This window comes from Triticum aestivum, chromosome 1D (assembly GCF_018294505.1).
Source record: "Triticum aestivum cultivar Chinese Spring chromosome 1D, IWGSC CS RefSeq v2.1, whole genome shotgun sequence".
NCBI classification, from domain to species: Eukaryota; Viridiplantae; Streptophyta; class Magnoliopsida; order Poales; family Poaceae; genus Triticum; species Triticum aestivum.
Genome location: NC_057796.1, coordinates 226,175,727 through 226,191,600, shown reverse-complemented (window position 1 = coordinate 226,191,600; position 15,874 = coordinate 226,175,727). Strand labels below are relative to the sequence as shown.

General features: G+C 45.5%; 1 protein-coding gene across 6 annotated transcripts; it reads left to right on the top strand.

The window, feature by feature from the left end:
- Positions 1-232: 232 nt before the first annotated feature.
- LOC123181129 (uncharacterized) lies at positions 233-14,813 on the top strand. Of its 6 annotated transcripts, XM_044593356.1 has the most exons (12): positions 3,141-3,164; positions 3,471-3,563; positions 3,783-3,872; positions 4,691-4,745; positions 4,915-5,041; positions 5,372-5,431; positions 5,569-5,658; positions 5,932-6,021; positions 13,685-13,888; positions 13,958-14,063; positions 14,136-14,340; positions 14,464-14,813. In XM_044593356.1, exons 5-12 carry the CDS (start codon positions 4,917-4,919, stop codon positions 14,586-14,588), a joined length of 1,005 nt encoding a protein of 334 aa, XP_044449291.1. In that variant the 5' UTR covers positions 3,141-3,164; positions 3,471-3,563; positions 3,783-3,872; positions 4,691-4,745; positions 4,915-4,916; the 3' UTR covers positions 14,589-14,813. The 6 variants fall into 6 exon arrangements, with proteins under 6 accessions (XP_044449290.1, XP_044449289.1, XP_044449291.1 ...); XM_044593358.1 differs by having other exon boundaries at positions 3,147-3,164; positions 4,691-5,041; XM_044593359.1 differs by lacking the exon at positions 3,141-3,164 and having other exon boundaries at positions 4,679-4,745.
- The last annotated feature ends 1,061 nt before the right edge of the window (positions 14,814-15,874 follow it).

The following is a 15,874-nucleotide window of genomic DNA, read 5'->3' as shown; positions in this document are numbered from 1 at the left end:
TAAAGATAATTAGTATTATGTTGTCTGTCTAAAATATAAGACGTTTTTGCTTTTCAAAATTATACTGCAAAACACTTTGAGACAGCGGGAGTACTACCCAATATCTAAGATCTTGCCGTGTTGGTGTCCTATAGGTACAGGGAAAGAAAACCCACCTCGGCCGATCGGCCAGCCTATATAACGCGTCACGCGCACAAAAATCGCCAGCCCACCACAAAACTCGGAGAAAATTCGGAAGCTTGCAGCTTCGGATTGTTACATGGATCAGCATTGATTCGATCAGCAACCACCGGGCGATCGAACGATGGAACAGAGCTCTCGTCGTCGTCGTTGTCGTTGTCGAGCTCCAGGTGGACGAGCTACGGACCAAACGCCAACTTCTTCATCTGCTTCCAGCAGTCATGGTGCCACCAACCCGAGGTATTTTCGCAACCCCGCTCCCCTTCTCTCTTCTTGTTTTGACGATACAATCTCCGGTGTCTTCTTCTCGCATCGCTGCGGTCGCCTAATCTCGTTTAGGCAAAAGTCACCTTGATTTCCTCATAACAATTACCTCTCCCCTCGATGCATGATAGCTTGGGAAGTTGATCGTTCCCTGATTTTTCTATGGCAAAGTGATTGCCGTTTATCATTGTTTTGTTCGTAATATCTCACATGGGCTTGGGGAGAAGACCACAGAAGGAAGTTTAACTTGAGCTGAGAGATGATAAGATCTACCGTTGGAATTAATGAAGGATACTGGCGGACGCACCCACGAAGCCAGAGTTAAGCTAGCAATTCACAATAATCATGTTGTTCTAATAATCCTCATGTGGACGGTCGTGAAGAAAGTCGCGGATAAAATACTTTACGTGGTTTTATCCTGTGTGTTGTTTAGGGATTGGTTATAATATATTGTACTCCCCTCGTTTGATAATATAATGCAAGATATTTAAAAAGCCAAACCTCATAAATTTCGATCAAGTTTATGGAGAAAAACGATTGCATCTGCAATGCCAAATATATATCAATAAATTCATCATAAGACGATTTTTCATATTTTATATTTTGGGTATTGTAGATATAAATAATTTTCTTTATAAACTAGTCAAAGTTTGCAAATTTTGACTTTTTAAAAAAATCTATACACACTATATTATAAAACGGAGGGAGTAACAAAATTTAGTTGCATGAATGCAAATTTTTGGATTAGTGATATTTTGCATATCTTTGATCACATCACATGTGCCATCCTTTACTAGTGAAAGAGGAGTCAGAGAAAAACCCGTACTAGCATGGGAGAAGAAAACTACTCCCTCCGTCCCGTAATATAAGAACGTTTTTGACACTAGTGTAGTGTTAAAAACGTTCTTATATTTTGGGACAGAGGTAGTAGGTGCGAAGAACACATGCATGTATGAAAGTGATTACTAATCCTAACTAAGATTATATGACAATTATGATATAAATATAAGTTAGTGAGGCTAGTATCTCTCTCTTCTCCCCTGCTTAAAAGGATGTAAAGTTCTGTTGTCCGCTTGTCCATTGTCTAACCTTATATATGTGCAAACTAATCTCTATCTCTACTACTTAAAAGAACGTCAGGTTCCCATTTCACCTTTTTCTCATCGCCACCCCATCATCCAACCTTCCATGTGTATGGTAATCAATCACCTTAATTTACTTATCTTTTTCGGAACCAATTCCACTTTAATTTACTTACCAAACTTTTAATCAAAATACAAGGTATGGGTAGAAATTGATGAACATTTATTTACACAATTGCATTATTATTGATAGGTAAATCACAAGCTAACGTAATATAATATTATATCCTGTTGCAACACACGGGTATTGTTCTAGTCATTATAAGAAAGTAAAGGACTACTACAAATCTAACGTCCCTTTTTTGATCATGAAAATCAAACATTTTCTATGACAATTTGTGTTTGTCGAGGATGACAAGTTTAGTTGGCAAGCATAGTAAATCCGGCTCAGTTCATTTTTTATCAGAAAATAAATTTGTCATCCTCACGCCAGATATGTTTGGCATAAAAACATTCTATTTGCCGTGCTTAAAATATAACGTTGTATTTTTAGCATTGCCGAACATAAAACATCCGGTCGGGCAGTGGCGGGGCTTGGGCTGAATCCTAGTTGGGGGGGGGGCAAATAATATGCATTTTGGTCTGTTTTTCTTTGAAATATGGGCCAAATACTAAGGATTATAGCACAAAAATTTGGGTGGGGGCGACAACCCAGGTTGGCCATGAGAAGCTCCGCCACTGCGGTTGGGTGTCCTGCCTAGTCCGTACCATTTGATAATACTAAATCTTCTTACCAGTGCAAAGTGTTGTTAAGGATGGACTATTGATAAAGTTAACACAAAGTTGAGTTATCTATTTTGGAACGGAGGGAGTAAATGGGTGGGATTGAATCGAAGAGATGGAGATAGTGGGTGAAGATATATATAGAGATGGTTGATGACTTGATGTTGAACCACTAGAATATACATGCTTCTTTACCCAGTTATCTAGTAGTAATAATAAAAAGTTGGTCTCCTAAAAAATTGTTGATGAAATAATAAATCGACCCAGCTACAAAATACCATGAGCTTAACATGTTGGGCTGGATGCGCGATCAACGCATAGGCACGAGAGTTCAAAAAGGGAACCGGAAGAGAGAGACACACACCCCACACCCCGTCCCTAACACACCCCACCAGTGTGACACCCAAAATTCCCCAGACCACACTAGGTCTCGCCGCCGGCTGCCCTCACCCTCGCCATGGACGGCGATGGAGATCCCCACGACGGGCATCACCCTCAAAATCCTGCCCCTTCTGACCCTCGACACCCCCAGCTTGAGGAGGAAGGTAATCCCCTCCCTCATGAAGCGCAGAAGGAAATGGCAGCAGTGAGGAGAGCGAATAAGGTAGCGCGGAAGATACGGCGTCTGAGGGCCAAAGCTCTCGCGCGGGGGCAGGTAAAGCTACAGAAGGAGGATCTGTCCCAAATCACACCAGGATCGTCCGTAGCCCTCGCCATGGGAACCCATGGCTACTCTGAAACTCCTCCTGACACTCAACACAGCGGGGAGCAAGCTCTGAAGCCCGGGCAAGTGCTTCGTACGGGAGTGTTGGTGGAAGCGCCTGACAAAATCCCCTCTTCCGCCGGCACTGATGTGTGAGCGCCTTTTCAACTTGCCCCTTTCACAAGCAGCTAACTATTATTGCCATTAAAAAACGAAACTTTGATCAGAAGGTAGTTAGCTTGCACGTGTGTGCGGGGTTAAAGAAAGGGTTTGGCTAGTATACCAATGTACGGTGTCGTCTTTAACATAAATGTATTACATCGGTGGGTTGCGAATACATACCCATACCAGTTCCTATAATTACAGGATGGTGATAGCCTACAAACTATACAATACAACAATAATATCTTAATTCTTAGCAGACCTAACTTCGGATCTCTCAACCTTTGCAATTGCAGGTCAGCAGCACCCCCAAGACCACATATTCGCCAGAGCGTTTTGTACTCAGATCGCCCAAGGCGATCCAGGAAACCTACATCAGATAAGCTACCGTAAGTGTGACTCTAGCTGGCTAGCTGCTGTTTTTCTGTTTCCACTAGAGTTACTGCAAATGTGCCTATTACCAGTTCGTATGGTATTAGCTATTTAATATTTACATTAGCCTTCATTCAGTCCTTCTGTAGACAAATTAGAATGCCCTGGTTATGCAGCACCTCCCAGCATTTCTAATCAGTGGCGAGTTACCATATTGCCGTGCTTGTTTTGGTCAGGGTTGAGGAGCATGCCGGTGAGGTGAGCAGCAGGGAGTTTCAAGTCTCGACACATCATCAGTCACGCTCCACACGTGAGTCAACTTACAGGTATGACTATTTTACATTGGTACTTCTCTTTCAATGATGTGTGCTTGCCTCCACGGATTCTCTTGTGTGTAATCTACAAAGCTCGATGCACCTCCAAGGTTTAGAACCTATGTTGGAAGTTGGCACTCTATGTTTATTATATTTTGCTAATACATACATAAGTTCTGCAATTATCTACATTGGTGGCTTAATATTTATTGATTTACTTTGCTTTTTTAGTCTCCAGGTTTACCTTGTTTTTGTTACTATTCACAAGTTTTAAATTTGCAAACATGTAGCAGTAAGAAGACACAAAGACATAAATTTTACATGTAACACATGAATCAAAAATGGATAAAATTAGCAAACGACCCACATGTCATTAGTGTGCTGTGGCACCACAAATTCTAAGGGGTATGAATAGACGTTCTAGTTTCTAAAACTGCCTTCTTAGGGGAACTAGATAATTGCCAACAGGTATAAATATTCTAGCACGTTAGTCCGTGATTTACCTGCCCATATTAATATGACTGTGTAAGAAAATAGGATTTATTTGGTAAATACTTATGTGGTAAGCACTTATTGGCTTACCAAAGAAAACATAATTTTACTTGGCAAGTCAATCAAAGGTGTGGCACTTAAGACAGTTTTCAAGGAAACCGGTGGAAAAAACCAAAGACATGAGGGAAAAAATCAAAATGGAAAAAGGGAAAGGGGAATGTATGTAAGGTTGGAAGAAGGACGAGATGGACGACAAAATGTTACCTTCTTTTTAAGTAAGGAGAGACAAGCTCAACTGCTATTACATGTAGCTAATCAGACGTCAGCCCTTTGAGCAGGCCGCCTCACTCGGTCACGTGGAAGCCAGGAACTGGAACTAACGAATAAGCTACTGTAAGTTTCCTTAGTTGTTCGGATATTGTATGGTGCTTATTTTCATGAGCACTTAATAATATGCTGTTTTGGCTATTACTTGCACTTCAATTCTCATAGAAGAAATAGTTTTGTATGCAATGTTAGTTTCTTTTAAAGTAGCTAGCAATTATTTCCCTTATTTCCATAGGCATGGACCAACATGTTGTCATCAGGGTTGAGGAGAATGCTAACAAGGTGAGTGGCAGTGTGGATCTACCTGAATCGAAGACACTAGCGCTGAATGACACACGTCCTAAGCCTGAATTAACTGATAGGTATGACCATTATTGTTCCGTTATTTTTAGAGCTGAATGACACACCTCCATTATTGTTTTGTTATTTTTAATCAGGATTTGGCTTGTTGAAATTCCATGTGTGTACTATGACTCTCTTTCATGTGTTCTGCATATCGTTCATACATGTTTGATTCATCAACTTCAGAAAACTTGTTGAAGAAGATTATTTATACCAAATATCCGTTTATGGCTATTTGCACTGCAGTTCTCTTAGAAGAAATAATTTTGTATGCAATGCTAGTTTCTTCTATAGAGGCTAGTAATTCTTTCCCACACTTCTAGAGTCACCAACCAACATGTTCTGGTCAGGGTTGAGGAGAATGCTGGCAAGGTGAGCAGCATTGAGGGTCCTGCAGTTAAGGTTCTACTGTAAGTGTGTCTCTAGCAAATACAACAGTTTTTTTTTGCAGCAGTGCTCCTTAAAAAACAACATACTGCCTCGTTTTATTTGCAATACCTCCATCATAAAGTTGCTGACTCATGAGCATATTGGTTTTCTTGGTCAGGGTTGAGGTGGATGCTGGTGAGGTGAGCAGCATGGAGTTTAAAGCATCTACACTCCGCCAGTCACCTCCTACACTTAACTCAACCCACAGGCACTGCATTGACCTCTTTTTTGCCCAGCCCCGAACCATGGGTTAATATTTTTATTGATTCGATTTTTATCTTGTTGTTTGTTACTGTTTAATATGTAGAAGCTTCAAAGCAATAAAATTTTACCTTGAGCACTCTTTCATGTGTTTTGCATATCATTCAAATATGTTTAATTCATCATCAACTTGACAAAAATTAGTTAAAGAAGATCATTTAAATCTAGTAAATGGTAGCTTTGGAATAATCACTGATTGTGCAGACTTTTGTTGCTCTAGGTCCAAGGAATGTGCTTATGACACTGCCGAAAGTAAGACTGGCTCTGAAATTGTTGAGGAGGAAAAGCTTGCAGATGAATCAGATCCTTGGTACGTATGATGATTTTGCTTTTCGTTCATCTCGTGCTATAATTAGTTTGTAGTTTGTAAGTTTTAAATGCATTGGTGTAGCAAAAGCCTCAGAGCACTAAAGTTTACTTGTATATACGTGGATCAATTAAGGGAAAAACAACAATAGAACAACGTATTATTAGTGCTTGTAGACCTAGATCCACAATGTGATAATCAAACACCATTTAACGGGATGCTGGATAGACATATACTAGCTGAGAGAATGTTTGAACTAGGCAAGAAAGAACAAGGGTTCGACGCGGCCTCGCTGCATTGCACTGTGCAGGGGTAAGGCTTCCCTCATGTAATCCTTCACAAGACCCCACCTGGTGCGGGAGCTTCTAGCACTGGGCCTGTCCTTTTTTAATAGATTTGTTCTTTCTTGCTTGGTTCAAACATAAATTGGGGAATCTAATTGGGGCGCATACCTCAATTAGTCTCCTGGTGCGGCGTGTGTATAACTGTTGGATCACGCCCGCGAGTGTCCAATCTGAGCGTAATGCGTCCAACTCCTCCACGGGTCACCCAAACACAGAGTCACTGACGTATTCTCCTCTCTCACCCGATCTCTCTCGGTTGCCCCCCCCCCCCCCCCCCCCCCCCCGCGCGCGCGCTCTACTTTGTCTCTCTTCCATTCTCTACCAGATCAGCTCAATCGCAACAATGGTACACCTTGTTCGAGCCTGTCATGGTGCCGGTGCTGTACCGGTATGGTTTAAGATCCGCCCACTGCCTTTATGTAGCATGGCTCAGTTCGTCCAGTTCCATGCGGCCGGCAAGGAAGCTCACCACATGTGCTCTGATGGAGAGTTGGCTGGTGCAGGCCGCTAAAAGGACGTGCACCGGGCTGACCGTGCACTGGCACCCATCTCACAGTCAAGGCATCCAGGAGCTTGCTTTCGTGAAGCACCATGGCTCATGGATGCCTGGAGGTTCCTGCACCACCATCTGTGCACCTGCTTCTTGCATGTCTTGGAGCTTCAATTTGTTTTGATGGAGGATAAGGTTGAGATATTTTTTTTACAGCCAAGGTAGTCTTGATTATGAAAATCCATATCGCTGTTACAGGTTATGTCCTTCCCCTTTCTCAAATGATGGCGTGTGATGTTTCTCTCAACGTGTAAGAGTGGGTCTGGGAGAGAGTTTGACAACCTAGTTTCTCTCACCGGCATAACTTGCTACTGTCAATACCTAAGATAATAAAAATTGCTAGGAGTAATCCTTAGTTCTTATTGTATATAATAGAAAAGTTAAGAGTTCTGTTTGTAACCATTTACTTGATAACTTGGTAACTGTTACTACATAATCTGGTTACAGCTAGAAAACCTGGTCACTCTCTGCTGGATGACTTGATATTTTGTTGGTAACTGCGCATTGGATATATATATATATATATATATATATATATATATATATATATATATAGCCTGGTACCTGGTTTCTACTACCAAGAAACCTTGTCACTCTCAGCTCAAAAAACGTGATATTTTGTTGGTAACTGTATATTGGATAGAGTAGAATGCATGCACGGTCCTAATTCTTTCACGAAAGTGTCGACTGGGTCCTAATTTTTGCAAAATGCATGTCTGGGTCCTAAATCTTTTTAAGTTGTTCATCTGAGGTCCTAATTCCTTCTGACCATCGCTGACCTGCCCGCGTGGCGCTTGGACCCTGGCCACGTAGACAGGAGGTCCATGGGCGGTTGGATATGCAAATTTGCCCCTGTAATAGTTCTTCTGGATCCCCGGTCCCTAGGTCTTTTCCCTCTGGCTGCGCTCCATCGCCATGTCTGCCGGCGCAAGCTCGTCTGCGGTCAAGCGCCATGGGAAGAAGCCGTTTGGTGCAGCCCTGACCTTGGCAGCGTCGTCTCCACCATCAGTAGTAGCTACTTTTGCACTGCCGCTACCATCGGGGACGCTGCCGTTGGTGCCATGCCCCTGAACCCGCGCGCCTCCCATCGCGACCAGCCCGAGCTGGAGGTCGCCTCCGCCAGCTGCCAGCAGCAGCTGCGCCCCAGCGCCGCCCAGCTCCCGCTTTCTCCTGTTCCTTCACCTCCTCCTCATTCCCAGTCTCTCATCTTTCTCATCTCCCGACGCAGGAACCTCCATGGATGAACGCTCGAGCACCCCTGTCGCCTATCTGGATGCCGTCCGCGGGAACCTTGCGTCGCCGGCCAGATCCGGTGCCCCGCGGCCGGATCCGCCCATCCCCGCCGCCGCAGCTCTTCTCCTCCTCAGCTCTGGCAAGTCCCTTCAGCCCCGTCCTCACCTGTCCCCAGCGGGTGTGCGAGAGCCCCGTGGGCCACCATCGCCTTCACTGGTCGAGCTCGCTCCCCCGTCGCACGCAGTGCATTCACACGCGCGGCGATGGACATGACAGATGATGGATTATTCCTACCGAAAAAGGCTTCCGTCCCACTTTATATATAAAGCAAAGTCCAACAACAACCCGGTACAAATGCACGCCACCATCACACACGCACACACCCAAGGCAGGATACATAGGCGCTGAGCGCAGCAACACGACCCCAAACACTACAAGAGCAACCGGGGACTCCAACAGTGACCACGCCACCGTGAAGAAATTGAAGCCACATACGACGAACCGTCAGCTCCAAGACGGTGCCTTCAGGAAGGATACGACACCGGAGCGCCGCCACCGCCTGATCCGAGGATCAGAGTTTCCCCAGGAGCCACACGACGGGCAATGAGAGCCGCGACGATGCCTTCAAGAAGGGCATGAGCAATGCCGCCGCCGGTCCGTCCGAAGATAGAGCAGGTTTTCACCCCGGCCAACACTCACCGCCACTGAACGCCACACCCCAGTGACCACACCGCCCACACGGCCATGGCCGCCGGGCAACACCGAGCGACGGGCTCCGCCCAAGAGCACCACGCTACCACCACCAGGGCCGCCGCCGCATCCAAGACCTCGACAACACCTCACTCGATACCCGTCACTACCCCAACCGAAAAGACGAGCGGACCCCGTGGCAAACTAGCCTCCATTGACTCGTCCTGCCGCATCGAGCGCGAGACGAGCACGGTCCTGCTGCCGGGCGCGAGACGGGCTCGGTCTTGCTGCTGGGCGAGAGACGGGCTCGGTCCTGCTGCCGGGCGCGAGACGGGCACAATCCTGCTGCCGGGCGCGAGACGAGCTCGGTCCTGCTGCCCTAGTGCGAGACTAACGATGGGCCACAGCTGGGAGAAGGCCATTCCTTCAACGGGAAAAGCACCCGGACGACGAGGAGATAGATCGAAGGCCGATACAAGCGGCCTACGGACGAGCCGACGCCAGGGCATACCAGCCGCCGCCGTAGCCAACTTGCCAAGCCGCCGTGGAGCCACCCATGGCCGGAGCAGCAGCCACACCGGGCCACTGCCCAACCCGCGCCGTCCGGCAACCTCCAAGCATCCGAGCCGCCGGGCACGCACCTGCGCCACCAGACAGCCACCCCGGACGCCAACGCCAAGCCGCTCGGAGTGACCCCGATCCGCACCGCCACCACCGCCACCATGCCGCTGCTACCTCCGCCCAGCGGCAAGGAAGAAGCCGCCGCCTGCCATGGTGGCCGTCAGATCTAGGTCATCCCGCGACACGAGCTGAAGCAAGACCATCAGATCGGGCACCACCCCCGCAGCCCGCCACCACTAGGAGACACGCACATTGGGCCCTCCTGTCCATGTGGTCACGGTCAAAGCACGATGCAGGCAGGTCAGCGCTGGTCAGACGGATTTAGGACCTCGGATGAACAACTTGAAAAGATTTAGGACCCAGACGTACATTTTGAAAGAATTAGACCCTGCCGACACTTTGGTGAAAGAATTAGGACCGCCCATGCATTTTACTCTATTGGATATATATAACCTGGTAACTGTTACTAGACAACCTCGTTACTGTTACTAGACCACCAAGTTACTAATCATGTATTGCAAATATAATTGGTATTGCTACTAAGACAACCTGGTTACTGTTACTAGACAACCTGGTTACTGTCGCATGAACAACTTAGTCTTAGCCAGAGATAACTTGGTAATTTCAACATCAGCTTTGTAAAAACAACAACAACAACAACAACAACAACAAAGCCTTTAGTCCCAAACAAGTTGGGGTAGGCTAGAGGTGAAACCCATAAGATCTCGCAACCAACTCATGGCTCTGGCACATGGATAGCAAGCTTCCACGCACCCCTGTCCATAGCTAGCTCTTTGGTGATACTCCAATCCTTCAGGTCTCTCTTAACGGACTCCTCCCATGTCAAATTCGGTCTACCCCGCCCTCTCTTGACATTCTCCGCACGCTTTAGCCGTCCGCTATGCACTGGAGCTTCTGGAGGCCTGCGCTGAATATGCCCAAACCATCTCAGACGATGTCGGACAAGCTTCTCCTCAATTGGTGCTACCCCAACTCTATCTCGTATATCATCATTCCGGACTCGATCCTTCCTCGTGTGGCCACACATCCATCTCAACATACGCATCTCCGCCACACCTAACTGTTGAACATGTCGCCTTTTAGTCGGCCAACACTCCGCGCCATACAACATTGCGGGTCGAACCGCCATCCTGTAGAACTTGCCTTTTAGCTTTTGTGGCACTCTCTTGTCACAGAGAATGCCAGAAGCTTGGCGCCACTTCATCCATCCGGCTTTGATTCGATGGTTCACATCTTCATCAATACCCCCATCCTCCTGCAACATTGACCCCAAATACCGAAAGGTGTCCTTCCGAGGTACCACCTGGCCATCAAGGCTAACCTCCTCCTCCTCACACCTAGTAGTACTGAAACCGCACATCATGTACTCGGTTTTAGTTCTACTAAGCCTAAACCCTTTCGATTCCAAGGTTTGTCTCCATAACTCTAACTTCCTATTTACCCCCGTCCGACTATCGTCAACTAGCACCACATCATCCGCAAAGAGCATACACCATGGGATATCTCCTTGTATATCCCTTGTGACCTCATCCATCACCAATGCAAAAAGATAAGGGCTCAAAGCTGACCCCTGATGCAGTCCTATCTTAATCGGGAAGTCATCGGTGTCGACATCACTTGTTCGAACACTTGTCACAACATTATCGTACATGTCCTTGATGAGGGTAATGTACTTTGCTGGGACTTTGTGTTTCTCCAAGGCCCACCACATGACATTCCGCGGTATCTTATCATAGGCCTTCTCCAAGTCAATGAACACCATATGCAAATCCTTCTTTTGCTCCCTATATCTCTCCATAAGTTGTCGTACCAAGAAAATGGCTTCCATGGTCGACCTCCCAGGCATGAAACCAAACTGATTTTTGGTCACGCATGTCATTCTTCTTAAGCGGTGCTCAATGACTCTCTCCCATAGCTTCATTGTATGGCTCATCAGCTTAATTCCACGGTAATTAGTACAACTCTAAACATCCCCCTTGTTCTTGAAGATTGGTACTAATATACTCCGTCAACACTCTTCTGGCATCTTGTTTGCCCGAAAAATGAGGTTGAAAAGCTTGGTTAGCCATACTATCGCTATGTCCCCGAGACCTTTCCACACCTCAATGGGGATACAATCAGGGCCCCATCGCCTTGCCTCCTTTCATCCTTTTTAAAGCCTCCTTCACCTCAGACTCCTAGATTCGGCGCACAAAACGCATGCTGGTCTCATCAAAGGAGTCATCCAGTTCAATGGTAGAACTCTCATTCTCCCCATTGAACAGCTTGTCGAAGTACTCCCGCCATCTATGCTTAATCTCCTCGTCCTTCACCAAGAGTTGGCCTGCTCCGTCCTTGATGCATTTGACTTGGCCAATATCCCTCATTTTCCTCTCTCGGATCTTGGCCATCTTATAGATGTCCCTTTCACCTTCCTTCGTGCCTAACTGTTGGTAGAGGTCCTCATATGCCCGACCCCTTGCTTCACCAACAGCTCGCTTTGCGGCCTTCTTCGCCATCTTGTACTTCTCTATGTTGTCTGCACTCCTATCCAGGTATAGGCGTCTGAAGCAATCTTTCTTCTCTTTAATCGCCTTCTGGACATCATCATTCCACCACCAGGTATCCTTATCTTCGCTTCTCCTTCCCCTGGACACTCCAAACTCCTCCGAGGCCACCTTACGAATGCAAGTCGCCATCTTCATCCACACATTGTCCGCATCCCCTCCTTCCTCCCAAGGGCCCTCCTTAATGACCCTCTCCTTGAACATAAGTAGCACACTGTATCACTACCCATCTAGCACAGCATAAATTCGTACCATAGAAGAGATTGAGGTGTGTCAGGCCAAGAAATTCATGGGCACAGCTGCTTCTGCGATCCTCCTGGTTTTTTTGCAGTTTGTAAACAAAAAATTAAATCCCTTTTAGCTCATGCAGTATTGCCTTGTCCACAATACTGCAGCAAATCCACACCAAATGGAGTCAGAGGAGTTCTTATCTCTGTATTTAACCCAGGACAGGAACTCCCTTATGTTTGCTGGCAACCAACGCCAATCAAACAACTCCCAATCACAGCCCAAACAAATTCAGCAATGTACATAAGAATAGCAAGTGATCATTAGACTTGTCATCATCGTACAAAGGACACCGTCCATCGGTAGGGCCATGCCGGGCAAGGATCTACACCCTGGTAGGGATACGGTCATGAATGACCTGCCAAAGAAACACCCTGATTTTTAAAGGAAGCTTAAGCCTCCACATATCAAAAACCCCTGGAAGGACAGCCCGTGATACATGGATTTAGAAGTATATTGACCATTGGATTCATAAGTTCAGCTCACTCTGTCTGGTTGATCAGAAAGAGAGATTTCACTTAAATGCACCATTAAAGCCTCCCACTATCTCAAGTTATCAGAATCAAACACCCTCTTTTAAACTTGACATGCCACACTCCCAGAGAAGCATGTTTCTTCGAGAATCCATGCAACTTATCCCTTTTCAAGCTCCTTGAGGCATACCTACTAGCATGCAAGCAAACAAACATAACAGTAACAGTACAAAGGAAATAAGACAATCCAGTTGATTTAGTGTCGATGGTTTGTTTTTTTCCAGTAGGACTTGAGAACCAACTTTACTTCCCCACATGAACGTGTGCAGGATAACTCGGACCCAAACTCTTCATCGCCTATTTCATCTCCTAGCTCCTATGCAAATCCATTCTCAACAGTGTCATGTATTGGATCAACATGATGCAGTCCCATGCACTCTAGACCATGCATAGAGAATTCCGACGTGCTACAGTCTATGGATTAACTGATTTCTTTTTCTTTAGTTGTCTCTTAAACTACAAATCTGTGGTACGATGTTTTAAGGTGAAGCGTGCGTATGTGAATAGGACTCATGATCAATATATTGATCATTGCATGGCATATAATGAATTAAAAAAATTACTCCTTGTACCTCAGAGAACAGTGTATATGATATGGAGCTCAATGCTCTTTTACAGTTTTTAAGTATGCATAGCATAACATTTCGCCATGAGTTGGTTGCGAGATCTTATGGGTTTCACCTCTAGCCTACCCCAACTTGTTTGGGACTAAAGGCTTTGTTGTTGTTGTTGTTGTTTGCATAGCATAACATTTGTTGTATATTGCCTCTTAGGCTCATGATTGATGTGTGCGGATTATTATTTTGCATTTCTTGATCCTTTGGGTTTGTTGTGATTCAGGGCACAAGAATATCGTGAGATACTAGAGTACTTGGCCGAACATAGATATACTGACGTCGTGGAGGCTATGATTGCCGCTAGTCATGGCTTTAGCAACCCGGCCCAGCATAAACTGGATGCTGAAGCATTTTGGTCATCAGGAGAGGAATTAAAATTTCCTGAAGTCTCCAAGTCCTTTGCCTCCCCAACAGAGAATTCAGTGCAGTATGTGTCCTTTATGATTTTCTTATAAACTTTTGAATCATATGCAGCAGTTTTAATGTACTGTTGCAGGGGAGAACCGTCTACCAAAGATATCATTGAGAATGCTAAGAAGTGGATGGGCGAGGAAGTCATGGTGGCTTTCAAGAAGTACATCAAATGGCAGGACCAATTCAAAGTATGTGTGATTTTTAACTATTCTGTCCATTTTAATCGAAAACAAGTTTTGTTTATAAGGTGTTTCTTTCAGGACGTGGAGTATAGCCTGGATGAGCTTCAACATCAGTGCTTCAGCGTGGAGAGCTATGACCATACCTTCCATCACTTCAACTTCACCGTTAAGATGAAGAAGCCAGACGGTGATGATTGGTCATCGACGCCCTATTTTGCTCAAGTGAAAGAGATCTATGGAAGAAAATATTATACCTGCTACGAACTAAGTTCATATGATGATGGTACGTGTATATATATGCCTTTCTCGTTTTCTCTTTCGTCGTAACTAAATATGGATCATTTTAACTTCGTTTGTTGCAAAATCACGGTTTTGATCTAGTATTGAATTGCATATCGTTGTTTAGGTCACTGCTACGCGTGCATAAATCAAGGAATGCATGCACTGAAGCACCCTATTGGTGAGTTCGGGTACGACGGTGGCCATCCTGACACGGGGTCCCCCTTCATTTATCTTAGTGACGATGAATAATCAGATGTCGAGCTATTACGGTGTGTTTCAGTCAATGACGGGACGGTTACATCTTCTGATCTGCATGTAGTTCAGTATTTAATTATTCTTGATACTGAACGTTTACTCAGGAGTCGCCGTGTTTGTAGTACAATTGTGAATTATGTACGTAGATGTTTTTTTTGGGATCAGAAATTTGTATTCTGTCTCCAAAAAGGGCTATAAATTTTAGGGAAATGTTAACTAGGGAACGTTCGTCCAGCGAGCTGCTCTGTCGTTGTCCTATCAGCCGCACAAATCTCAAAGCAGTTCCCCTAGGCACGTCACAATTTTGATCAGTTCGCGCGGTGGGTTGTGGTAGCGAGGAGACTGTGATATCCACATCCCGCCTCCTTCTTAATTTCCATGCCCCAGTCCATCACGCGACCAGCTCAAATGGATTGATCCCGACAGATCACCCACCCCCATGGCTCGAGGCTGGTGATCGAATCGGAGCTGCTGGACGGCCGGATGAAGATGGGGCTGGTAATGTTCCCGGAATCCTTGGCGCAAGTTGTTGGATTTTTTTTTTTGCAACTCAAGAGCTTATATTTACTCAAGTAGGAGGATTACAGCGAAACTGAGTACAATCAGCTATGGAAGAAGGCATGTAATTAATCCAAAGATATCTCCTTCTATCCTTTGTGGCTTGCTTTGCACATCGGTGAGCAGCTTCATTGGCTTCCCTATGCACAAAAGTAAGAACACAACTATTAAAACCTCCCATAAGCTCCTTCATGGCAAACGGCTGCAAAGGCCGATCTCTCTGAAATTTCAGAGTTGCACATGTCCACCATCTCTTTAGCATCGCTCTCTATGCAGATTCTAGCGTATCCCAAATCTCTTGCTAATTGAATTCTATCCTAGATAGCATACAATTCCATAATTTGAGCAGTTGTTGCAAATTGGTACCAAAGAGCTTGTGCTCTTAGTAACACGCTGTCTGCATCTCAGATCCCCAGGCATGTACAACCACATCTGGTGTACTCAAAGAATGAAGCATCCACATTAATCTTAAGAGTTCCCTTCTCTGGTGGTTGCCATAAAACTGTATGCATAGTCACCGTAGGTCTAGACTCTTTCCCTACGATTGTTACATCGACGGCGCTTTCCAGCGCCCACCGTACCGAAGCTTGCATTGAACGTTCATTCTCGCCATGATTTCTAGCATTTCTCTCTGACCAAATTGCCCAACAACCACATAGAACAGTACAAGCAAATTGGTTAGACCCTAGCTTGCCTTCAAGCAAATCTGAAGTCCAAGTTTG

What these genes read in the sequence shown, in the direction of transcription:
- LOC123181129 (XM_044593354.1), top strand. Translation starts at nt 2,767, where the DNA reads ATGGACGGCGATGGAGATCCCCACGACGGGCATCACCCTCAAAATCCT. An exon ending in GCAGATGAATCAGATCCTTG is followed by an intron (nt 6,022 to 13,684) that starts GTACGTATGATG and finishes GTTGTGATTCAG; the next exon opens with GGCACAAGAATATCGTGAGA. An exon ending in CCAACAGAGAATTCAGTGCA is followed by an intron (nt 13,889 to 13,957) that starts GTATGTGTCCTT and finishes GTACTGTTGCAG; the next exon opens with GGGAGAACCGTCTACCAAAG.